The following is a 27,566-nucleotide window of genomic DNA, read 5'->3' on the forward strand; positions in this document are numbered from 1 at the left end:
ATCAAGGACTTCTCCCATCTTTATTACTCTAGTCACTACTCCTTTCCCAACCTCATTGAACAGATAACCAACGATGAACTGGGCCCTATACCAAAATATTATAACCTACCCAATTTAGTTAAAAATGTTCTTCCAAGTTTAGTCCTTTTCAAAAAGGACTAAAGTTATTAAACGTTTTGTTTAGCTATGTTAAGACCTGTGAATTGGTTTTCATGAGCAAAAGCAATCATATACACCACATATGGAACAACTCAACTCACAACTCTTAACCAGTAAAGTGAGCTGTGAAAATCTGAAATTTATACAGTATTAATATCAATCCTCAGAACAGGCACAGTTGCATATGGCTATACCTTTCATGCCTATTTCGTCCAGACAGTTTTGTGGACTTCTCTGCATTGGTGTATTGAAACCTAAGAAAGAAAGATACAGGAACAGAAAGGAAAAAACATCATGGTCGGGAAAGTTAGATACTAGTTATACATAGGGAAACCTGGTTTAACTAAAAAAAAAAAAAAAAAAAATCTCCAGAACCACCTGACAACAGGCTGTTTGCAAACTCTCATCAGTTCACAACAGTGACTCAGAGTCAAAACAGGAGGTCCACGGGCAAACTAAGCCCAGAAGCAAAATCAACAACTGGACGGCTTGCCCCAAGGGATTACTTTTCAGCGTAAAACCATCCCAGCTTTCTTCTGACAGCTATCTAATTGCAGTTCAGTTTTAGTCATGTCTGGTTAACTTTTCAAGCTGACTTCAAAATATCTCAAAGAAACAATGGTTACTGAATTTTGAAAAATGCAACCATCTGGAAAAGTGATAATTCAGCATTATGTATTAGAACTGAGTTGGAACACTAAGGGATTCATTTATTGGATATGTACCTTTCATCACCTGTTACCCTAATTGACATTGTTCAAAAGCCAAATTTATGTTTGTTACGTGGATTAACCTTCTCTTCCTTCAAACAAAACTGTAATTTAACAAAAGGGTCAGTGATTAACACCCCCTTTTTCTAAGACAAACACATATAAATCCCCTTCCTTTATTTTCTAGATATAAACTGAACCTCCTTCACATTTGGGCAATTCTAAAATTAAATTATCCATGCCCCTCAAAGAGATATTTATACAAAGTACTTTCTAAATTATAGTTTCTAGTTTATCTGCAATTATTTAAAAAATAGCCCCTCTCCCAAAATAGACCCAATTTAGGTAGGCACAAGCCTAGGTTTCACATGGCAAATACCACACTAATTAACCACAACTTAGAATGACACATTTTTTAAATGTCATAATTATTCACATAATTTCCTTATTTGAAAGTGGAAGAGATGGTAATACAATCTGTAGTGATCTGAACATAGTAAGACATTTGATTACTACACAAAGAATTCTTATTTAACAAAACCCACTCATTTGAACCTCTCAAGGCTTTATGTAAATAGTAAAAGTCTAAATCATTTCTGTATCTTTTCAATACATACAAAAATGCAAATTCAATGTTTCTAATGTATTAAGTGGAAGCCCAAATGCTGATTTTTCAGTGAATAGGTAAGATATAATTTGGGCATACCTGTTAGAAAGGTGTTTAGACAATTTAATTCTTTTTCTGTTTACTGAGCATAATCTTTACTAATAGCACTGCTGCTGCTGCTGCTGCTGTCACTTCAGTCGTGTCCGACTCTGTGCGACCCTGTAGATGACAGCCTACGAGGCTCCCCCGTCCCTGGGATTCTCCAGGCAAGAACACTGGAGTGGGTTGCCATTTCCTTCTCCAACCCATGAAAGTGAAAAGTGAAAGTGAAGTCGCTCAGTCGTGTCCGACTCCAATAGCACTATCAAAGATCAATCCAGAAATGGTAAACTTATGGTTCCCATGACTTGTGGACTCTAATCAGATTTTACTACATTAATATTCTACAGAGATGGTTGGATAGCATCACCAACTCAATGGAAATCAGTTTGAGCAAGCCCCAGGAGTTGGTGATGGACAGGGAAGCCTGGCACGCTGCAGTCCACGGGGTCGCAAAGAGTTGGACACGACTGAGCGACTGAATTGAATATTCAACAGAACATACATTTTTATAGAAGGATGCAAATTTCTACTCCTCTATATTCAGAAATTAAATTTTAATCCAGCAAAGCAAATGGATGTTTATCACTTATACAGAACACAGAAATAGGTCCTGAATATATGTAAACTTCATATACCTTAACTAATAACATGAAACAAAATGGAATTTCCTATTTCATGGCAGCCTGGAAGGATAATTATGTAATAAACGACAATAAGAAAAAGTCACTCATCATATAGTCTAGTCTTTATTGAAAGACTTAACTTCAACTGTGGTTTACAGCTTTGGCTTAAGTTGGCCAGTCATTTCAGCCTCTCACTGCCAGGAGACATGAAAATCAAGTGGTAATGGCATGAGGGGAAATACTAGTAGAGAGATCAGAGCAAGGAAGGTGGTAGTCAGAAACACATCACCAAAAATAAACCTCAAAGTGATTATGAAATAAACATTTTCTTGCTTGCCAAAGAATCTTTGCTGCTGTTTTTAATGAACATGGAAAAGGCAACAATTCTTAGGCTTAAATTGGATCAAGATAGCACTGACTTCACTCTGTGTTATAAAATAGTCTTGAGTCTGTGTTAGCTTGATAGTTGTATTTTAAATGGTACATTTCATTTCGATAAGTAGCTTTATATTTTAAAAACCATTTAATAAGAAATAATAATTTCCATTAACTGAACTGAGCACGTAATCTTGGTCTTTCAGATTAAGATGAAAAGACTTCAGTCGTATGTTTACTATGCAGTATTAACTAGTCTGGTGTTGCAACAAGCTACTTAAGTTACTGGCAGGCCAAAAAAGGCAAACTGAGAGTTTAGTTCAAGTTTCACATATATTTAAGAAAATTTTAACTAGGAGGCATAATTGAATAATTTGAGTGTTCTCCTTGTAAAATATAAAGTAAATTTTCCATAACATCCCCCAAAGATACTAACCATGAACAAAAGAAATAAGGGTAAACTTTATAATAGATGAATGTAATAAATGAGTACTGTGGTTAAAACTAAAGTGCCATAAAAAATTTGGCCTGAAGACGAACAACTTCAGACTCTGTAAATTTTCATATTTAATAAATTTCTAAATGGGGAAAGAAGGAAAATACCAAAATTACTGTGGAGACCAATTTACAAAACCATTATTTTAAAGCTAATTATAAGACTTCAAAAGTTTTAAAACCAGTAATTTTTGGGTGCTAACTGTATCTTATAGTATAACTGTAAAGAGGTTTTTTTTTTTTTTTCATTTTGGTGCCCAGACATCAAAACATTTCAAATACACTGCCTAAACATTTGCACCCCCTAGCTGTTAGGATTCAAATAGACAAGAGTTTTATTTTACATTCCTGTTATGATAGAAATTTGAGGCAGGTTTTATGCACATGGCCTGAAAAATACCTCAGAATCAAGTGTTAATCTTACCCAATCGAATCATTTACAAACTCTACACTCATACAGTTCAGCCTCTGTTCAGACTTGTCATCCCATGCACACTACCCACAAGGAAAAAATTAATTAAAAATAAAAGTCACAACTCTGTGTACTATTTAAGCTGAATATCCAATTATAAATTGGTACATCAAACTGTCTAAATAAGATGTTTTAACAATCTTGTTAAAAAAATTCTTGGGCAAAATATATCTAATTTTAAAAAACACCCCAAGATTTTTTAAAAACACTTGTACTATACAACTTATAGAACCTTGAAATAGGCTTACAAGGTTTTAATCAAGGTATTTACATACCAGATGATGTAAAGCAAAAAGAGAAAAAAGAAAGAAAAAAATCTAATTTCCAATGACATTTTAAAATGTACTAATGCATCAGATTTGTATGAAATTAAAATTAAGGCTTTTTCTGTCATTTGTAGAATTTTAATCTTACATAGTAGCCAACCTTGGAAATGTCAGTCTTAAACATTCTTATTCATCCATTGCATTCAATGCAGTGGAGTGTGTTAAGTGTTACTTCAAATAATTACATTGTTGCTACTTCTATGTTGAAGCATGCTTTTAAAACACTGTATTCAATATTTACAATGTATATCATTTAAACTTCATGTAAAAGCATAGGTATGACTGTCTGACTTTTAATACAAACACCATACTTGGGATTTTCCCCCCAAAATGAAATGTAGTTTACTACAGTTTTAATTATGAACACTTTTTAAAAAATATGTCTTAATGTGAACCACCAACATTTGCTCAAGGCAGACAATGCTGTTCCTTATTTGGGTTACAAAATTTCTTTTATCAGTCTGGTTTCAGTTTCTTTAGGCACAGAGAAAGTATTTCCTCCAAAGCGACTTCAAAATCATGCATTTCTTCTCAATATCACTTTTTTTTTCCTCCTGACTTGGAATGTGGTCCACCACGGGGGAGGGGAGGGGAGCATCAAAATCCAGGATGAACTTATATGCGATTCCCAGTTTTTCACGATCCTCCCTTTTTTGCTCTTTTAAAAACACAGGGAGTTAAAATACTGAACAGCAAGATAAAAATGGAATAGTATCTAAGAATCAAAATGTATTTACCCATTTCTCCTATTATATCAAAATTTGTAGTCAGAATTTTTTATTCACTTTATTTTAGTTTTTATACACAAAGAAAAATCATGTTCATATCCATCATGAACAAAAACTTAAAAAGGCAGAACTAGAAGACATGTGTCCTTCACCAAAGCAAAGCTGTGCTAAAGGTTCCAAACATTTCAATTTTTAAAATAAATATTTTCATTTTCCGATGCCTACTTTCATGTCTTCAGAGTGTCACAAGGAAATTGAAGCTATCATGAATTACATTTTGTTGAGAGTCCCCGCTCACTGTGTCTGGTAACTGGCCATGCCATATCCAGCTTGGTTGGGAGGAGGTATTACAGGGGGAGGGGCTTGTCCTTGGGGAGGCTGAGCACCAAATCCACCCATCCAAGCAGCTGAAGGTGATTGACTTGGAAGAAAGAAAGAAAAAAAAAAACTTCAGCAAACACAAGTAAAAAAAAATCATCTATACATTTACACAGAAATCAAGCAGAGCCTAATCACAGAACAGACAAGAAATCAAGATACCTACAACAAAGAGCAAAGAAATCAATGTTACATATCTAGCCATATATGCAAAATATGTTCTAATATTACTCTTAAATTTCTGTTTAGACAACATAATGCTGTCTGACAAATATCTCAAAGCTGTTTTTTTAAAAAAATGACAAATGATTCAACACATCTACCCTCCAAACACTGAACAAATAGTAGATACGTGTATCAATTTAAAAAACACATGTTTACATTGGAAGGGGGAGGAGCAACTGCTGAGAATAAAGATCCAGGCTGGCCCGGGGGAAATAGTACAAGGAATAACGCAATTGATCCATAAAACAAAAAGGGTAAGCTGTTTTGAATTAGATAAATCTTGGGAGACTTCTCACACAAGTTAATAGGCATAAAGCATTAAATTTCTCAACATAAACAAGACAAAAGATCTTTTCCATGCAAAAGTAAATAAGTAAATAAAATGGTATTTAGAAATATAAGTCAAACTCTATCAGCTGCTCCTAGAGAGAGGACACAGCAGATGCTATCCCAATCTCCCTTTCCACCCAGATTATAAAGAGCCAAGTGGCAGCATTTTTCATAAAGTTTCTACAATGCTTATAATACCACATAGTTCAATGTATTTAATTTAAAAAGATTCTCCCCAGGAAAACATACTTTTAGATTCCTTTTGTTTGAACTTTATGTTTCTACACTGGAAAAACTCAAACAACTTACTCTACTCCAAATCCTTGTTGATTCCATGGCTGCCCATATACTCCATAAGGCGGTACTTGCCACCCATTTGCCATATACTGTCCATACTGTTGTGGGTTTCCATAAACTTGGCTCCACTGGCCCCACTGACTATAGTCAACCTAGGAAAAAAGCAAATCACTGTTTTAGGAAACGAGTAAGAAACACAGTATTTGAAGAAAGTGGGAGACAAGGAAGAGAAAAACTAAGTAAGCACCCTTATGTGAATAGGACTCTGTTATTTATCATTGTCTAAGTTTATTGGGGTGGTGACACCTGTGAAAAGAAAGTATTAAGATTCAGTTAATACCGTAAAATAATCACTTTTGAAATAGCATTAATAAAATCAACTGAAAGCAGCTATATGCTCTATTTTTTGTTTGCTCTCTTTTACAGACTTTCTAAAGCTCTTATGTAGATATGTAAGATGGAAACCTTAAAAAGTGCTATGAAAAATTGAATTACCTGTTGAAAGTTTTTAGTCATATCAGGAGATTCTTTACCCCAATAGCATTTAACAACATGTCCTTCAATTGTAGTACCATTCACCGAAACAATAGCATGAGCCGCACTTTCATGGGTAGAAAATCTAAGAGAGGAAGAGAAGGAGGTTTTTTTTTTTAAACTTAGTAATACAGAAACCCCTTAGTTTAAACCTATCAACTTGGTATTTTCCTAAAGCACATCATGTAGGCAGTTTAAAATTATATATTGCAAAGAAGTACTAAATTAACAAACACATACTTGAGGGGATCAAATAATATAACTGAAAGGAAACACATGTAAGGTAGAATTATACCTGACAAATGAATAGCCCTTTTCTGGAAAAACTCTGATTTCCATAATTTGCCCAAATGGTGAGAAGGTCTGCCTCATAAGCTGATCTGAAAAATAAACATACAAAAAATGTAAAAATATTTAAGGTTCATATTATCAAGAAATTACTACTAATGATGATGAAGCTCCACAGAGAAGGCAACTAGGAAAAAAGATTCACTGTACCTGTTAAGCCAGAAGCAATTCCTCCACAGTACACAGTACAGTTTTTTGGACTTGACTGGTTTACTACATCTTCAAATCTCAACTGCTTAGTGTTATCTGTATGCAGAAAGAAAGAAGTAAGTGTTGACAGTTATACAGCATTATAAAATGGGTTACTGTAATACTATAAAGATATGAGATATGCCTCACTGTGGGGAGAAACAGAACTTTTTTCTCCTTGACACTACTGATTTGATCTATAAAACCAGCTGGTTCACAGCTTCAAATATACTTACATCAAAGCCCAGTTATTTTCAGATAAATATATCGAAAACGAAATGAGTCTTACAATGCTAAAAAAATTAAATTTTAAGAAATTAAGACTATACTAATAGATGATTTTGTGAAGTATCCTTAAAAACATATAAAAGAAGATGCATCTTACTTTCTTGTGTACTTTTAGGTGCAGGTGGTTTACGTGTGGCCCAATTGGTTCTGATTTGACGACCACCCAACCACTGACCTCCCATATGCACAATTGCATTTTCTGCATCCTGTGAAGGAAAAAAAGAAAAGAGCGATTACCAACACAGAAAATAACAGTATACAAGACTCACTAAGATGAAATAAAATGTTGGCATTTCTGGATACAAAAATCTTATCAGTAAATGACTCATTACAGCAATGTTTATTTATACATTTTAAGATACTAGGAACAGCATTTAAGCATCAAGGGAAATTTATAATTCAAACATGCAGGGAGAAAAATCACAATCCCACTGATAACCAAGAAAAGAGACAGTTGTTTTAAAATATCTTGTTGATCTGTAACATAACATTTACTGTAGAGTATCTAAAAACTCTTGATATTATGGTCTAAATCACCTTACCCCTTACCAAATCTACATTCTAATAGCAATGGATTATGATTATGACAGGCCTTCCCAGGTGATGTTAGTGGTAAAGAACCTGCCTGCCAATGCAGGAGACTAAGAGAGAAGGGTTTGATCTCTGGGTCAGGAAGATATCTTGGAGGAGGACACAGCAACCCACTCCAGTATTCTTGCCTGGAGAATCCCATGGCCTGAGAAGCCTGGTGGGCTACAGTCCCTGGGATCACGAAGAGTTGGACACGGCTGAAGTGACTTAGCACATACGCGTGCACACATGACTATGACACGAGATTTAAAACTTAAGACAAAAAACTTCTGCGCTGATTTATAATGTTTTAAAAAAAACCTTTTTTTTGGCCATGCCACATGGTATGCAAGATCTTAGTTCCCCAACCAGAGATCGAATCCATATGCTCTGCAGTGGAAATGCAGAGTCCTAATCACTGCAACGCCAGGGAATTCCCCCCAAAATGAGTTTAGATTATAGAGGTTAATGTGGATTTGCAATGAATCTAAGCAAAAAAAGAATATGACTCCAAGGCCTTCCCTGGTGGTCCAGTGGCTGGGATTCTGGGCTCCCAACGCAGGGGGCTGGGACCAATCCCTGGTCAGGGAACTAGATCCTGCATGCCTCAAACTAAAGAGTCTGCATGCGCAGGGAAAACTAGAAATCACACGTGCCACAACTAAGACTTAGAACAGCACCCCCCGCCCCCCACCAAATACAACTCTTGTCCCTTTATCTTACTGCTTCAATAAAATGTGCAATTTGTTGTTGAAACTGTTCCAAAATGTTAATATCAAAGCCCATTATATTATCTGATGTTACAGTTAATGCATATGATTAGATATTTGGTACCCTTTTCTTGAATATATACAAAAATCAATATGAACTGCCTAAAATTTCATTTCTGTAACTTGCTGTAGTCACTACCATCCCAGCTACAAAAATACAGATAATATAATTAAAAAGTTAAAATTGAGATTTTCATGGTTAAGACAAATATAATTTATAACCTCAAATTCTGAGGTTAGCTCGTGCGTCCTAATTTTGAGTTTCATTTCTAACACATCTTACTCATACCAAGTCATATTCTTTCTTATCATCACCTTATAACCAGTCTATCTTTTCTCATTTATTTCTAAGCTTATGGAAAAAAAGAACTATGCCCTATTACAAAATCAGACAATCATCGTGTTTGTTGTTAACATCCAAAAACATTTACTGATGACTGAATTTTGCATTAAATTCAAATTGAGCTGAAAGAACATACCAGTTTATTATAAAAAGACACAAAGCCATAGCCTTTGGATTTTCCAGTTGCCATGTCTTTAACTACTCGGGCATCCCTGTGAAAAGAAGCACAGCTAAATGAGGGAAGTGAGAGTCATTCTCAAAATAAAAACTAAAAGGAACCACACACACTGTATTGTGAGCATTTTTTTAAATAAAATTTCAGTTAGCCCTAATTAACTACAGCCATTCCTGAACTCTCCCTAACGCTTCTTTACCTGTTAGAAAAAAGCAGTAGGACAAAAACATGTAATAAACATGCAACCTAATCAAATAGCCTGTGCTTTCTAAACTAAATGCTCAAATCTGAAGATTAATAGGAACAATAGTTTCCTTTGCTAATATTCTATTGGCTAGTGTCCTCTAAGGTTTACTGGTTCTATAAATTACTGTAACAATGCTAACTACTTTACCATGCAAACTCTAAATAGTTAAATGTTTTCTGCCTAGTGATACAAAATATATGAAATATTAAAAAATTGAAAAAGAGGAAAAAATAGGAATTAAAAAGGCATACATGGCCTGTTAACAGATTTCTTTATTTTTCTTGGTCAATTCTCTACCATCATTTTGGAGTTTGGGCAGCTGTAAATTTTGAAAAATTGACATTTTCAGAAATTTAAGAAAGGAGAATAAAAAACTAACAACAATGCTAAGCACACCAGTACGAAAACAACAAATTTACACAGAAATTTTAGTGAGTAAGTTAAAATGATTGGAAATATAGAACTCCACTGAATATAGAATGTTAAAATGTAAATACTAAAATATGTATATATAAATAATGTATAATAATAATAAATAGAAATGAGAAAAAAATCTACAACTGAGTTCCAGTGTGCACAGTTCCTTGCAGTTAGCCTTCAAGATCCTGTCCATTCTTATGAGCAATTCTGCAAAATAACCAGAATGCTATTACTTTTAATTGTGACTTGGACTTCAGAAAAACTGCAGGTCTCAGGTATAAATAAAGATTGAAAAACAGCAACCTGTATTATTTTTTACACTGATTTTTAAAACAGTACTACTTACCACATTTATTAGAGATTAAAAAGCAAAGCAAATATCAAAACAGAAAATTAAGAATTACATCTATCAAATAAAATCTACAGAACAACTGTAGAGAGAAATATTGTTGTTCTTAGGTGAAACATATTTTTGTAAAGTACTAAAACATTTAACTTAAATCTATAGGAAATAAATACATAAAATAATGTGATTTTAACTAGATAAATTGTGATAAACATTTTACAGAACTTGTAACCACTTTTAATTTTCCAATATATTAGATCAAGTAATAATACAGTAAAATCTGAGCATAAACTTTGTTTAAAAAAAATAAATAAATCAAACCACAATTTGGCCCTAACTAGCAGAATTAAACACCACTAACAAAAAATAATCTACTAATTAATCCCACATTTATGGCTCAGACATTGAAACATTTTAATACTGTAATAGTGCTACTTTTCAGCTAAAATATCAAAACACATTTATCATTATAATAACATATAAATTTCTAATTTCACAATATACCCAAGGATTTCCCTACTTTTCCCCACTTATAAATTCCTTCTATAAAAGTTTAATACACAACTGAAATCACATTTAATTTTGGTTAACCTGTATCTTTAACCACCAAATTCTGGAAACATTTGACAAAAGCTAGAGTTTATAATAGGCATTACCACCCAAACATCTGCTTTAAAGATAACAAATAGAATCACTTAAAATTTTTTCACATGTTATACACAGGATTAGATGAAAACAAGACCCCAAAACATTGAAATGACATTAACATTTTCAACAACATCTACTAATCAAAAAAACCAAACAAACAACAAACAAAAAAAAAATCACACTAACTAGGGAAAGAAACTCTTAACTCTGATACAAGTTCATCATATACAATTTTGCCTATTGCTATTGAATATAGTATTGATTATGATACTTACGATATTTTACCAAAGGGGGCAAATGCTGATTTGATATCTTCTGTTGTAATTTCTGGACTCAAATCTCCAACAAACACATGGAAATGATCTGAAATCAAAGCATTTAGTAATCAAATATTTAAGAAGTCAGGGACTAAACCTTTCTTAGGCAACACTAAAAGGAAGAAAAAGCCCTATGTGAGCTGGTAATGCTGCCAGGATAATTTCACAACTCTTCCGTAAAATGCAGCAGGAGTACTTACTGGAAGTATCTTTTTTCTGGCTACTTGGTGTTGTTGCCCAGTTTACTTTGACCTCCTAAAAATAAAGATTATATTTCATAAAATTATTAGGCATGTCATTATTACTCATAACACTTACCACTTATTAAAATCATTTATCAAGCAGAATGAATTTTGGTAAAAGCACTAAGCTGAAGAAAACAAAACCATCACTTGGCAGAGCTGAGTATTTGTTTAAAAACTTGCTAAGAAAGAACACAAACTAATCTGACATGCACAGATATACTCATCAGGTGCCACCATTTATGATCTTACCTTTCCCAAAATTTTTCTCCCATTCATAGCAGCTAATGCAGCAGCTGCATCTCTGTGCTCATAAAATTCCACAAAGCAATATGGGTCATTGCTTGTATGCTGCAAAACAGAAAATCCAACAGAAGAGTTGACCCTTCTGCTATCGGGTTGCTGAGAAGAAAATCCAGGAGAAAACATTACTGATAGCTAGGAATGTATGAGGTGAGACTGCATAAGCTTATGAAAGCCTAACACTTTACAAAGCCTAACACTGTATAAGATTTACACCTATACCTGGCTTTGTACCTCAGAATATTGTTGTACTCAAACAGAACTACAAAGCAGTAGAGAATCATGACTATCAATATTAAATAAAAATATAGGATTCTGGTGAAATAAGTTAAATATAGAACAGAAGTTTATACTAAACAAAACCTCAAGCTCAGATCTGAGAGGTGAGGACCACTCCTTACCACTGCTCTCCTCTCCCAACATTATTTTCAAAGGGATGAACTCTATTTACGCATCATAATCCTTCATAAACTGTATCCCATGACCATAAAAAAATACAGAAATGAACCAACTTTACAAACTTTACTCCTGATCGAAACTAGGATTAGTACTATACATGATGAGACAAGATTATGTATTTCTCTGGATAAGGAAGGAATAAGAATGGAAACCAAAAAATTTCAGATTTATAATCAAGTGTTGAAATGAAATCCCTTTCAAAAGCTTTGAAAGCATTGGAGATTCTATACACTTTGAATTTGGCCTTCCAAAGACCAGGAAAATGTACTAGTGATTAAGAAAAGGTTTTCTGAAAATGTCTGAATAAAATATTCCAAGGCAAAGGTATGATTTTACATCAGAAAATGCCAATATAAGAGTGTCTAATACAACACCAATAAATATTAAACAACAATATAAAATTATCAACAATAAACAACAAAAAAACACAATATAAAAGAAAGCACCTAAATTATAGCAACTATATGACCTATGAACCAAAATGGAAATGAATTTTTATAAGACGGCAACCTATAATGAAGAGCTATACAATTGTACAAATGTATTTTTTATGTAGGCTAAAAATATTCATCACTGTTCAATGTAAAATACACTAAAAATAATACTTAAAATGCGGCAATTCCAGTTGCACTTACAAGGGATTAAAAATACCAGATAAAATAAAGCTCTTTTCAACAACCACTGTTTTTCATTCCAGGAAAGTTTTAGAAGAAAAATCCAAAATAAGACGTCTAAAACAATAGTGGTGAAGCAACCAGAAGGCATTTCCTTGAGGGGAAAAAAAGTGTAATTGTTAATACTGACATGAAAACTATGGACTCGCATACAAAATCCTATTGTTGTAGCCACGTGAACGGGAACGTTGTTGTACTTACGAGGCAGAGAAAGGAAATAGGGGTAAAGACTCCAAAGAGAAATACACATTCAAATTCCTTTTGTGAAAGAGAGTTGACATTTACCAGAAACATTCACTGAAGAAAGGATCTCAAAGTAAGAAAGAAGCTAAATCTGTGCTAGTCAGCTTTCTTCCTTATCCTACCTCTTTTGCCCTGATGGTCTCAAAGGAAAAAGTGGATAACTAGTAAAACGTACAGGAATCCAATGGTAGAAGTATAATAACTATGACAGGCTTCAGGTAATTGGCTACTTGTGCATAGTGATTGCAAATTTATCTAACTAGTAGTAGGCCTGATCCCATTCAATGTCCATACATACATGTGAACACACACTCTTAGATATTCGTATCACACTGCGTTTCATCTCACTTAAGACACCATTGATTTTTTTGGTCACTGTCAGAGATGTTACAATTTTTTAACATTTGCCTTAGAATTGGTAATATACACTAATTATAGTATATGGAGGTGGAGCTTCCCAGGTGGCGCTAGTGGTAAAGAATCTGCCTGCCAATGAGAGAGCCCTTAAGAAACTCAGGTTTGATCCCTGGGTTGGGAAGATCCCCTGGAGGAGGGCGTGGCAACCCACTCCAGTATCCCTGCCTGGAGACTCCCATGGACAGAGGAGCCTGGCGGGCTACAGGCCATGGGGTGGCAAAGAGCCAGACATGACACAGCATCTGAACACACACATACCCACATGTATACAGGGAAAACAGCTAGAGTCTAAGATACAATATCTAAAGTAGAACATCGTAAGGGCAAGAAAGATTTCTCACACACTGAAATGAAATTGATGAAAGGAAACCAATACTCGGCAGTGGAGTTCATGGCCTTTGAAAGCTTTCCATTTACTCCACTACCCAGGGACACTACGGGGGCTTCCCTGGCGGTCCAGTGGTTAAGACCCATGCTTCCAATGCAAGGGGCATGGCTCAGATCCCTAACATACCACGTGCTGTGCAGCCAAAGGAAAAAAAATATTAAAACCGACTGTGTCCTTACCCTCATGTTGTCACCAATTTTTGTTGGATGACATAAATATCAAAGCAGAGAAATATGAGACTTTAAAACTATTTACAAGTTCAAGTGTAGAGTTGTAGAATATGGATAAATCATGAAAGTTCACTTAAAACCCTTCCACCCTCAAGTGGCTGATTGTGCATATAAGTTAATTAAAAAAAAAAAAAATGTTTGTCAAAACACTTTCTAGTGACTTTCCACTTTCTCACATTCCAATCTTTCCTAAACACACTCCAGTCAGTTTCTAACCCAACCACGGCAAGGAAAGTTTGTGCTGAGCTCACCAATGACCCCTCTGCCCATCTTTGTGATCCCTTTTCTTCCTCATCTTGACTTTCAAGCAGATTTCAACACAGTTGACAACTCTCCTCCTCTTCAAAATATTCTCCTCTAGATTCCACCATATTCTCTTGGTTTTCCTATTTCCTCACTGGAAATCTTTCTGAGGGCATTTTTCCCTCTTAACTCAAACTATCACTGTCACTTAAGCGTTGAGGATAGCCTGGCGAGCTGCAGTTCACAGGGTCACAAAGAGTCGGATATGACTTAGCAACTGAACGGCAAGTGCTGAGATGCACCAGGGCTGGCACCTAGGCCCCCCTACTCTCTCCTCTCTTGGTGCTATCTCTAGCTCTACGAACTACATCTTATCCAGGCCCATGGCTTCAAATATCACTGCAAGCCAGTATCATCAGCATTGGTCTCCCCAGAGTTCCAAAATATTTATCCAACTGCCTACATATAATGTCCATTTATTGATATATGTCTAAAACACATCTTAAATTTAACACTGCCAACACAGAGCATGATTCTCACCACTCCCCCCATCCATCCCGTGCCCCCTTCAGTCATGTTCATTTTACCAAATAAACAGTATTACCACCCACACAACCACAAACAAGAATCTTCGGGGGTTTTCTTGCTGTCTTTATTTCCCTGTGTCCCATGGCCAATCCAGTCCTACCGACGCTGCCTCCAGAATACGTCTTAAATTTATCTACCTCTACTTCTGTGGCTACCACTCTTAAGAACAAGTTCCCCGCAGCATCTCTTACCCTGACTAGTGAAATAGACACAGCTAGTTTCCTTCTCCTTCCGCCCTTGCCCCCTACAATCCGTCCTCCCTCCAACAGTCATTTTCCAGTCACCTTTAAAATGCATATAAGACTAGATAAAGTCCCAGCCCTGCAATGAAGACCCAGCACAGCCCCTCCCCAGAAATCTAACAGGAATACTTTACCATCCTACCTAAAGCCCCGGGTGCAACCACGATAAAATCCAAGCACCCCGTCATGGCCGGTACTGCCCTACTGATTGCAAACCCTGCCTGCCTGCTCACTTCCCACCGTTCACCAGGCTCCAGCCACCTGGTCTTTGGTTCCTCAAACACCCAAGCTAACTACCAACTCAAGGCTTTTGTATGGGCTGTTCCCTCTGCCTCCAGCTCTTAATATGGACAGCACCATCCTGTTAGTCCCATCTCAGCTCAAAGAGGTGATGATTTCTGACAGCAGTCATTACCAGGCTGGTCCCATACCCAACATCCACAGTCTGAAAAAGATGCATTTGATCCTTTAAAATTTGGCTGAGTCAACTACCCGCTGATGAGAGAGATTTCTGGATCACAGACCATAACCAAAAAGCCTCAACATTCAATTAGGCAACTTCTGTTCTCGTCTCCTTATGAACCATTATTATTACATTCACAAAACAGATGCCAATGGCAGGACGCCTCCCCTCACCACCCAGGCTACACGGCACCAACACTCCACTCATCATCACGGAACTTTCATTCTCTTCAAAGCTCTTATCCCTATCCAGAATTCCCGTTGACGGGTTTCCGTAACAGTTTACTGTTGTTGACAACACTCTCATTTGTACGTGAACTCCTGGGCACCTTGCTGGTCTAGCTCTGCAGTGAACGGCGCCAAGTACAGAGGAAATGTTCGATGAATGAAAAGGGAGAATGAGTAATAATCAGAGACAGGAAGGAAAAAAGAGGTAATATACCAGACAGAGATAATTACTGTTAGTTAGGAAAGCAGATCAAAAGGCCACTTGGCTTTACAGGTTTTTAATAGTTTCTCCCGTCTCAGGACATCACACAAACTCCTCAACACAGCTCTGGACCCTGATGAATGATCCTGCCTCATCTCCTGGCATCTCAGAAGACGAATCCCATTCCAAACTTAACCATGTTATGGTTTTTATTTTTCCCTCAATCTCACAAGAACTCCCACTCTCTGTCTACCGGGCTGGATCAACATTCTTCTCTCTACCTGATTCCCTTCTTTCTCAGATTCCTATCTAGCCAGTTTCCACTATCCTTTCTGGTTTCAGCTGAGACACGGAATCCTCCAAGAACCCTCCCCTGACTGAAGACTGTGTGGACCTATATGCTCCTAGAGCACTTGAAACTGTCAGCTTCCACAACATTTACTATCCTATTATCATTCGTGCCTGTTAACTCCTCTGTCTCCCTCATTAGACTGGAGAATTCTATGGGGCGAGGAACTGTTTTATTCACCACTGTATCCTTAGCACTTACCATGGTACCTGACACAAACTGAATAGTCAAAAAAAAAAGAAGTGTTAACAAATAAAAAAGAAGAAGAGAATAAACTGAAATACAAGTCATTGACCAGGAAAGTATAAAAAGTAAGATTTTGGGGGGAAAAAAGGAAAGCAAATTAGCAATTCAATTCAGACTGCTACCTTCATCAAGCTGCTCAAGCAGCATTTACTAAAAATGCTCAGGATGCCTGTGTGGCACTATGGTCATAATAAGCCAACGTTCTGCACACACCATCCCCTGAACTTCAAGTGTAACACTCTTACTGTAAATAGATGAAATATCACCTTTTGAGATAAGCTCTAACAACTTTTTATAAGCAGCATCGCCTGAAGATAGCATCATCATGAAGGCCTATTTGAAAATAAGGGCACACTTTGTCCTCTCGACTTCTAAACCTAGTTTGTCAGTCAAAGCAAACAAGTCAACATAACAAACACTAATCTCTCCATCTAGTAACCTGAGGCTTAAAATGATACAAATCAACTCATGTATCTCAAAATGGTAAACATTATGCTAATTGTCAGCACCTGGAACTGGGAAGCTCTTACCTCTGTGATCATTTTACAGCTTTTACAGGGTCCAATCTGACTGAATAACTGAAGAATAAGAACTTCTGTCACATCTCTGGAGAGGTTACCTACGTATCTGTATAGGAAGAGAAAAAAAAAAAAAAAAACTATCAGCAATTTCCCTTCAGCTCTGGCTCTAAAGCACTATCATTTACACATCATTTTTTATTTCAACTTCCTCTCTCTTCAATAAAATTTTTCCAATTAAGCCTGATTCTTTGTGTGTAAGATTAACTCTCAGCTAGGAAAGCATAACTGTTCTTAGGGCACTAAAGTTATCACTTCAAAAGACTTTATAAAGAGCAAATCAATGTGATTTTGCATACCCCCCAAAGCATATTATTCTGCAGCCTATATATCATTTTCTCATCTGTTAGAATAAAAATAGTAAATTTAAACCAGTCTCAAGAAAACTACAATGTTTAGATGTGAAACACAATTTAAAATAATGTATAACACACACAGTACCACAAATATTGACTCATTAAAACACCCAATCATAGAGGGTTATCAGATATAAGGTTAGTTTATCTTAGACCCTCAACCAAAGCAATTACGTGATCAAAGAACAGAATCAAAGTTATAGCAAAACACACAAGAAATTGAAGGATTTTTTTTCTGTCTTGGTAATAAAACTGTCATTGATGGTATGTCTTCAGTATTTTGTTTCAGGAGAGCAGGGTAAAATAACAAAATTTCCTCAGCTAAAATGCATCAGAATCAACAAAATACATCTTTATGTAGATAACAAAGCAAATATAAAGATTTCTCTAAAAATTCAGAAAAAAAGACAAATTCAGGCATACTTTTGACTATAACATATCTAAAAATTTGTGTTTTTTTTAAATTACAAGTTGAATATATATATTTTATATAAGAAATTTAATATACAGGTTAAGTTTAAAAGAAAAGAATGCTGTCACTCAAAGATGACCACCTTGTATCACTGATCTATCTCAATCTAGCTGAATAAACTTTTTAAGTCTTTCCGGTACTCAGTGTATAATTCCTAAAACTCACATCTGTTATGATCCTCATAAACCAAACAATATTTGTAAAATGTAGACACTTTTCTTCTGGAAAGGAAAACAAGCTTTACTTTCCTAACTATAATATATATAACATCTGGAAACAATGTATTGAGACCAATATAAGCCTTGCATCTACAGTTGCCATAGTTTAAGGTGGGACACTCTGAAAGGGAAAACAAGACTGAGAAAGGTAAGGTTAAGTGTAAAAGAAGAAAATCTGATTAAGAATGAACAGCAATTTTCTTCTTTACCTAAGAATTTCATCGTAATGGGTCCTAATAACTTTAACACACTCTAAAAATGAAACATAAGTCCAATGTTACTTGAATGGAAGACTAAATAAGTGACAAACTGGTTGAGGTCCACTATGTTACCTTTTTTGTTACATTTAAAGTAGAGCAGACCCATGAGTAGGCTGTGCAGGACACACTCCCAGCAGTAGTGAAAGGTTACAGACTACTGAGCTAGCCAGACAATCACCCGTCTCTCTTTTTTTTTTTAAACCCATAGCAGTTTGTGAGTCTGTATCCTTGGAATTTTTTATACAAGGTAGACTTCACTTTCACTTTTCACTTTCATGCATTGGAGAAGGAAATGGCAACCCACTCCAGTGTTCTTGCCTGGAGAATCCCAGGGACGGGGGAGCCTGGTGGGCTGCCGTCTATGGGGTCGCACAGAGTCGGACACGACTGAAGCGACTTAGCAGCAGCAGACCTAGCTATAAAGAACAGTGACCTTGGTCTCTGAAGTGTTAAAACTCATCTAACCTAAAATAGTAATAGTTAGCTCATTTCTAAGTGGAGAAGTTAATAGCAACCCACTCCAGTATTCTTGCCTAGAGAATCCTATGGACAGGGCTGTTGTCTATAGGGTCGCTCAGAGTCGGACACGACTGAAGCGACTTAGCGTGCATGCATGCATTGGAGAAGGAAATGGCAACCCACTCCAATGTTCTTGCCTGGAGAATCCCAGGGACAGGGGAGCCTGGTGGGCTGCCGTCTATGGGGTCGCACAGTCAGAAAAGACTGAAGCGATTTAGCAGCAGCAGCTTATTTCTGAGAACAGGAGTTTCACTATCAAAGCTAACTAGTAACAAAGTAAAAAGTATCGCTTTTATGTAACAAACTGTAGATGATTTAAATAATTTTAAGTTTGTATGAGTGTTTAAACATCTTTCCAGGAAAAACTGCATGGGCATCCTGTTTCATAGGATCTTTATTCCAAATCAATCTATTTCTAATTAATACAGATTCTAAAGAACTTCTAGAGGCACATTTAGATATATTAATTTACATTTCAAGCAACAAACAGCAAAAGGTTAATTTTAGAATGTCATGAAATACTTATAGAAAAAGTCCAGTTTTAAGGTTTCCTACTTTTCAAATATTTTCACTAAAAGTTCAGTGGTAAAGCAACAAACTCCAGAAACTAATATAAAAATGGCCTTCCATAACCACATGTAAGACATCTGAATCTGACAGGATAAAAAGGATATAATTCAACACATAATTTCACCTAAGTTATACCCAAATCTCAAGATTGCCTTTTCCTTCACTCAGAGTTCTGTAATTCATTCATCTACATTTGCCTTCATCCTCCCTACAACTTAATACCGAAATATCTCGTAACTTTTAAAACACTATACAGCTTAAGTACCATGACATTATTATAAAGTTTCTGTCCCAAAATAAATACTAACAAAAATATTCAAAGCTTGCTCTGGCAAAAATATCACATCTTGGTAGTATACTGAAATATTACCTTTTCCTTCTAAATTATACGTCATTTCTATGCTTTCTTTCTGCTTTGGTTATAAGGCAGTCAACATATTCTAACATTCCAAGGATTTAAATATAAAATTTCTACTTGAAGAACACAGAATAACAGAAAAAGACAAATAGCTCAAATGCTCATATCTGACAATTCAAAGAGAAAATACTTAGGAAATTCTGAAACACTTTTTAACTCAAAGTGGGGAAAAAGTATATGTTAGGTCTATTTTGTCTTGTAAGAACAGGAACTGTAGGAATTAACACATTAAAAATGGAAAATGGTGTCTTTATTCCCTAACATCAGGGTTAAAATCAAATTTGAGACTAGAACTTGGCAGTTTCACAGTAGGCAAAAGTCCACATTGCCAAACTACTTCCTATGTCGAACTGCGCAGAATTTTAAGAACACCATGCCTTTCAGAAGACTAATCACACTTTCCATCGCTGACTGTGCTCTCACTCTGAAAAGATTAGCCATACCGAGGTCAAAATTATCAGCACTTTTACACAAGATGCTATGGCTAAGTAACATTTTTGGTTTTGTTCTTGCAAATTCTTATGTAAGAGAAGATTTTGCAACAACATCCTTCAATGGGCCTCTAATGAACTGATCAATTTTTCGTTTTAGGAAGGAGGCAGGGCAGAAGAAAGGTACAGGAGGTATAAGTGAACTGACCAACTATAAAAGGAATATCAACACACAAACATATATTTTAGAGAAACAGAATATGATTAAATTGAATGAGAGGCTTAATTTAATTTCAGGCCCAATACAGCCAAACCCTTGGTAGAGTAATCAATTTTATAATAAGATTTAATAGTATTTACTTCTGCTATTGCCCTTGGATGGTCAGATTATCCCTAAATCAATGGTTTATTTCCTCCTTTTGACTGAGTCTCTGTTAGGAAGAAAACAGCCTACAAGATGGCTCTGCACACCACGGTGTAACCCCACATCCACAATTCCTCTTCATTGTGGTACATCAAATAGATGAAGAAAATGAACCTACAGTAGAGCACCATTACCATTTAATGCTGTGTAACAGATTCAGAAATACCATGGATCAAATCACTGCGCTCAAAGTTACCCACAACACAAATCTGAAATGTGAATCCTACAAGGTAGGTGTTACACAGAATTTTTCTCATTTGCTTTTTTAGATCCCAAATTACCCAGTATATATTAGCTCCCCCCACCTCCCGCAAATGTCAAATGAGAACAAAGAACGTCAGAAAACAGATCTTCAAAGCAACTATATGACAAACTTTAGTCTCAACATCAAAGCAATTCTATATCACTTTAAATACCATCAAATAAATTAGTAATACTGTAGGTAATGAATATTTAAAGACCTACCTAGGCTATAAACACCATATTGTTTTCTGATGATAGAACCATATGTCTTAGCTTGTGTGTGTCTGCAGGAAAAAAACCTCACTAGTAACACACAGGCATTTTAAGGAAACAGTTTAAGATAAACTTTGTTAAGAGTACATTGTTTTAAAACATACCAACCACTTTAAAGCCCAAACCAAAGATCACAATATAAAATAAAAGAAGGATCTCCATAAATAAACAAACCCCCTACTAGATGTCAATCTCTAAAGTCACCTTCAAATTTTTCATGATGTTACTTGTATCTAAAAGAACCTTTTAAGAATACGTAAAATATGCATTACTTTTATTAAAATCTGACAAAAATGTAATTGTGAAACATTTGCTTTTATCTCAAAATTGTACGTTTGAGATTTAAAATATATATATATAAATCAACAGACCACACCATGTATGACCATGTCTGCCTATATATAATTTTAAATCAATCAGGATTTCTTTAAAAAACGGACTTAATATTAAATTTAGTGAAAAGAAGTAAAATCATTGTAAAATATTTGAGTACCTCTTACGTTCCAGGCAGGGGTAAGACCTAGGAAGATGTAGCAGTCCTTGTCTAAAAAAAAAAACAACAAACCTTCCCATGGAGAAGAGTGGGAGCAGAAAAAGGAAGAAAAGCGAACATGTGCTGACATCTGACAATGCAGGCACAACCAGGCTCAAGATGTTTCAGTACTTATATGTATACATGGCACATTTTTAGACAGCTGTAAACATACTGAGAAAGAACAGGAGTTTGGAGAAGGTTGAGGTAAGAATTCTTAAGTGACAAATTAGTCTGTGGAGTAAGATCTGATAGAGATGGAAGAGAAGGCAGATGCAAAGTAGTTATATGAATTAAGGCTACTGCAATAGCATTTTATTTAGCATGATAAAAACCAGGAATTCTTCATAAGAAACAGATACAATTAAAGTGAAACGTGCCTCAAGAATTTACCAATTATTCAGTAGCTATTATGATGCAATGATGACATTTCAGAGTTTTAAATACAATGTAACTTTCCTCTTTGTTAAATACAAGCTTGCTAGGCCTAAATTCAGCCTTCCCAGATGCTTCCTTCCAAGAACACATTGCTAACTAAATCCCAAGTCTTGGCTTCAACAGATGTCAAAAGGACAAATTTCAAGCTTGTCCCAATTCTCTCTTCTGGGAAGACAGCAGAAATGGAAGACAGCACAAAACATACATGGAAAACTTCTACTAAGCAGGCTTTTCATCCAAGCATTATATGTGCTTCAGCTGGCCTCAAATTCTCAAAAAGAATAGCAGATACTTTAGGAAGACATTAGAGAAACAGGAACAAAAAGTGTAACCTACCCCTCCCAACAAGACAAGAAGCCAAACTTGTACCAATTTGAACACAGATATCTACCTTCTTGACAGAACACACTTTCCTTGCTAGAAGTAGAGAAGAAAAACTGGTCAAACTTCCTGAGTACCCATCCACCTTCGTCTATTCCCCCCAAAGTAATTTCCCCAACAGATAGTAGAGCCAAGTGGACTATGATCCTATCAATACCAGGCAGAGGAAAGAGAAAACAAAGCAGCGACCTGACTGACTCCCTGCACTGGAGGCAGGTGTGCTGAGCTTCGAACGTTAGGAAAACCCAAGGTACCCAACTTAAAACATTTAACTAGGAATTACTCACGCTTCAAAAAAAAAAAAAAAAAGGCAGGAAAAAAAGAAAGGAGTGCCACATTATTTGCAAAGGAATGCAAATGCTGAGTCATCACTCTTCAGTAGAAAGGCAAGGAAACTAGAAAAAGCAATTGGAAGATGAAATTCATTCATTATACTGGGCTTCAGGTAAAGAGCAACAGCAAGATGGAAGAAAGAGCGCTCAAAAGACACACATCGAAGAGCTGATTTAAAAAAAAATAAAAACAAAGCAAAACAAAAAAACCTCTACTTATCCAACTCTGAAGGTCTCGACCCAAGAAACAGATTAGGAGGAGGTAACACCAATGAGAGCAAAAGCAGTTTAACAACTGGTTGTCAGTTTAGCGTAGGTAGCGCTCAAAGTAAACTTCATCATCCAAGAAGGGAAAAGATGCTCCGGCGGCAAGAGGCATCCCTTTCTCACTCTCAAAGTAGCGGGCGCTGGGCGAGTGTTTCTGACAGCGTGGGCGCGGGCACGTGGGGCAGAGTAGGGGCTAGAGTTGCGGGCGAGCGTCCGGCTTCCTCCGGGAGTTCAACTTAGGGAGAAGAGCCGGCAGCGACTGGAGCCGGGGACGTGGAGGGCGCGAGTGCCGATTCCTCGCGACCCACAGCGGGAGGTGGCTGCGATCCCACCCCCAGGCCCACCCCCACCAGGCCCGGCCCCCATGGTCGGGCGGGGGTGGGGGGGGACCCGCAGCTCCCGGCCCAGCCCAGGGCTCCCAAAGCAGACGGAGAGCAGGAGCTCTCCCGGGCCTGACAGGCTCTGCCGTGCAGAAACCCAGCTTAGAAAGGGGGTGCAAAGAAGGGCGCTAGAGGGAAAGGTCCAAGCGAGCCCCGGACCCCAGGAAGTGACTGTATTTGGGGGGGAAGGGAGGGCTTCCCTTCCAAGGAAAAAAGGGACAGATGAGGAATGCACTTCGCGTCCGCGCCACCGCGGCCAGGGATCCACCGAGAAGTCCCAGCTTCGGCCCCGCACTCCTGCTCCCTCCCACAGCATCCCGCGGTGCCAGGGGGCCTCCCAGCGCCTGGTACCCCCTCCGTCTCGGGTACTCACAGAGTCCGGGGCTGCCCGTCGTCTTCCATCATGGTGGGTGCGACGGAGCGATCCCGGGACAAGGGGGAGGGCAGGGCCGGGGAGGGGAGGGGGTGGGGAGGAAGGGGAGGGGGGCTCCGGGCACCGGCTGGGGACAGAGGAAAAGGCACCGAACCCTGCTCTCGGGCTTTCTCCCCCCAGCCCGCTCCGGACACTGCGCTCCAACCAGGAGGAGCAGGAGGAGGAGGAGGATGGACAAAATGGCCGCCGCCACCAGCCAGGCAGGAAACGGGGCAGAGCGCAGGCGCGGCCCGCCAGGTCACTGCTCAGGCCGGCGGCGACGACCTGCAAGGGGGATCGCTAAGAGGGGAGGAAGACGGGCCGCTGAGAGAACCCGGTGCGGTGTCACGGCGAACCACGTCGTCGCTGTGCGCCGGCCGGTCGGCGAAACCCAGCCAGCTCGAGTCAAAAAAAAAGAGAGAGAGAGAACCGCCGGGAAGGTGATGTGTCTGTGAATTGTGGTCCTAGAAATGAGAGAGGGAATCACTTCTCCAGAGGACTTCTGGGAACTGTAGTCCAAAGGAGACGGCCGGCACCAGCGGGGCGCTGGGACGCGGAGAAGAGACTTCTGGGTAGTGTAGTCGTCTGTGAGGCGTGCGGCGACCAGGAAGTCGGCGTGCTGGGAGGGGAGCGGGGGGAGAATAAAAGCTACAGTAAGAGGCGGGGAAACGAGGTGGGGGAAAGCCCCGTCTCGGAGGTAGACTACAAGTCCCAGAGTGCCTCGCGCTGGGGGCTGTCCTAGCACTGCTCCTGGCATTTTAAAGCACTTCTGTTGGCTCTGCGGGAGCTGCCGCTCCGCCTCCGTCCAGCTTGAGAGCGGTTTCTTCAATTGCTGCTGAAGGCAGTGCTCTGACTCCGCGTGGTGTCCGAGCCCTCAGGGGCTTTCTGACCCCCAGTTTTAAACAAAACGGCCGGCCTCCTGTCATCAACCGCTACCCCGCGCGACGGGCGAAGATGATAGAGTGGACCTTGGACCCGCGCTGAGCTGCAGGCTACACTCACCGGTCCCCCACCCCAACTTTCCCAACTGCCAGCCGCGTCCTGTGGTCGCGTTTTCCCTCAATTAGGTATTCGAGCCTGGGTTGGCGGCATGTAAATTGCTTTGGGGGTTGTGCTCAGTCGTGTTCGACTCATTGCGACCTCTGTAGCCCGCCAGGATCCCCTGTGCATGGGATGTTCCAGGCAAGAATACTGGAATGGGGTTGCCATTTCCTCAGGGATCGAATCTGCATCTCCTGTATTGGCAGGCGGATTCTTTACCACTGAGCCACCAGGGAAGCCCCAGGGAAAATTGCTTTACAAGTTTCGAAGATCTCTCCATCCGTTCACTCATCGGATAAGGTGATAAGAAGAGCAGGGGGTTTATCGAACCATGTTAAGGATTGACACCAGGCTGAGAAGTTTGGGCTTTGTCTTCTAGTCCATAAAAAGCTATTCAAGGGATTTATTCTCTTAACTGGACCTGGGTACAGGACTGTATTTATCATAATGCAGTTCATCATGGATCCATGCCTCTAACAGTCTTAGTGGCTTAAAACTACAGGAATGCATTATCTTACAGTTCTGAACTGAGTTTCACTGGACTATAACCAAAGTATTGGCAGGACTGGTAAAAAAAAAAAAAAAAAATGAATGTTTGCAAGAGATGAGGATGAATAGGTGGAGCAAATTAAAGCACATGTAACCCGAAGCAATGGCACCCCACTCCAGTACTCTTGCCTGGAAAATCCCACAGTGGAGGAGCCTGGTGGGCTGCAGTCCATGGGTTCACTAAGAGTCAGACACGACTGAGCGACTTCACTTTCGCTTTTCACTTTCACACATTGGAGAAGGAAATGGCAACCCACTCTAGTGTTCTTGCCTGGAGAATCCCAGGGATGGGGGAGCCTGGTGGGCTGCCTTCTAAGGGGTCACATAGAGTCGGACTGGAGAAGGCAATGGCACCCCACTCCAGTACTCTTGCCTGGAAAATCCCACAGTGGAGGAACCTGGTAGGCTGCAGTCCATGGGGTCGCTAAGAGTCTGACACGACTGAACGACTTCACTTTCACTTTTCACTTTCATGCATTGGAGAAGGAAATGGCAACCCACTCCAGTGTTCTGGCCTGGAGAATCCCAGGGACGGAGGAGCCTGGTGGGCTGCTGTCTATGGGGTCGCAGAGTCGGACACGACTGAAGTGACTTAGCAGCAGTAGCAGCAGCAGAGTCAGACAGGACTGAAGCGACTTAGCAGCAGCAGGTGGAGCACAGGTCATTTTTACCCCAGTGCTGAAATTATTCTGTGTGGTATTGTAATGGTGGGTCCCAGAGTGTACAACACAGTGAATGCTAACGTAGACTATGAACTGTTAGTGGGTAATCATATGTCAACATTGGCCCATTGTGTGCAACAAATGTACCACATAAATGCAAGATAGTAGCAATAGGGGTGGAGAAGGAAATGGCAACCCACTCCAGTGTTCTTGCCTGGAGAATCCCAGGGATGGGGGAGCCTGGTGGGCTTCCGTCTTTGGGGTCGCACAGAGTCGGACATGACTGAAGCGACTTAGCAGCAGCAGCAGCAGCAATAGGGAAAATTGTGTGGTAGAGAGAGGATGTATCGGAACTTTGTACTTTCTGCACCATTTTTCTGTAACCTTCAGTTCAGTTCAGTGGCTCAGTCGTGTCCAACTCTTTGCGACCTCATGAATCACAGCACGCCAGGCCTCCCTCTCCATCACCAACTCTCAGAGTTCACTCAAAGTCATGTCCATCGAGTCGGTGATGCCATCCAGCCATCTCATTCTCTGTCGTCCCCTTCTCCTCCTGCCCCCAATCCCTCCCAGCATCAGGGTCTTTTCCAATGAGTCAACTCTTCGCATGAGGTGGCCACGTATTGGAGTTTCAGCTTCAGCATCAGTCCTTCCAATGAACACCCAGGACTGATCTCCTTTAGGATGGACGGCTTGGATCTCCTTGCAGTCCAAGGGACTCTCAAGAGTCTTCTCCAACACCACAGTTCAAAAGCATCAATTCTTCGGCGCTCAGCTTTCTTCACAGTCCAACTCTCACATCCATACATGACCACTGGAAAAACCATAGCCTTGACTAGATGGACCTTTGTTGGCAAAGTAATATCTCTGCTATTTAATATGCTATCTAGGTTGGTCATAACTTTCCTTCCAAGGAGTAAGTGTCTTTTAATTTCATGGCTGCAATCACCATCTGCAGTGATTTTGGAGCCCCCCAAAATAAAGTCTGACACTGTTTCCACTGTTTCCCCATCTATTTCCCATGAAGTGATGGACCTTAAAACTGCTCAGAAATAAAGTCTATTACAGAGTGGGAGAGGGGAAATGGTGTCTTTGTATCTTTTTGAGCTTTTTTCATATACTGTATGAAATTCATACACTACACTGTAAGATTCAGCCATATTGTATGTATTTAGTTCATTCATTTTCACTCTTGTATAAGATTCCAGCTGGTGAACGTACCAGATTTTGTCTGATTTCTCATGAATGGACACTTGGGTTTCTTCTAGGTTT

The 27,566-nt window shown here is 38.7% G+C and overlaps 1 protein-coding gene across 9 annotated transcripts; it reads right to left on the reverse strand.

The window, feature by feature from the left end:
* Positions 1-2,337: 2,337 nt before the first annotated feature.
* TIAL1 (TIA1 cytotoxic granule associated RNA binding protein like 1) lies at positions 2,338-24,510 on the reverse strand. 9 transcript variants are annotated; one of them, XM_068961659.1, is made up of 12 exons: positions 24,004-24,500; positions 17,069-17,165; positions 11,517-11,615; positions 11,190-11,277; positions 10,981-11,068; positions 9,006-9,081; positions 7,284-7,392; positions 6,860-6,955; positions 6,657-6,741; positions 6,293-6,446; positions 5,840-5,979; positions 2,338-5,018 (listed from the first exon to the last, which is right to left on the reverse strand). In XM_068961659.1, the coding sequence occupies exons 1-12, from the start codon at positions 24,033-24,035 to the stop codon at positions 4,892-4,894; spliced, it is 1,191 nt and encodes a 396-aa protein (XP_068817760.1). In that variant the 5' UTR covers positions 24,036-24,500; the 3' UTR covers positions 2,338-4,891. The 9 variants fall into 9 exon arrangements, with proteins under 9 accessions (XP_068817760.1, XP_068817762.1, XP_068817764.1 ...); XM_068961661.1 differs by having other exon boundaries at positions 11,223-11,277; positions 24,004-24,499; XM_068961663.1 differs by having other exon boundaries at positions 11,223-11,277; positions 11,517-11,607; positions 17,055-17,165; positions 24,004-24,499.
* Positions 24,511-27,566: the final 3,056 nt, after the last annotated feature.

This window comes from Capricornis sumatraensis, chromosome 23, assembly GCF_032405125.1.
Source record: "Capricornis sumatraensis isolate serow.1 chromosome 23, serow.2, whole genome shotgun sequence".
NCBI lineage: Eukaryota > Metazoa > Chordata > Mammalia > Artiodactyla > Bovidae > Capricornis > Capricornis sumatraensis.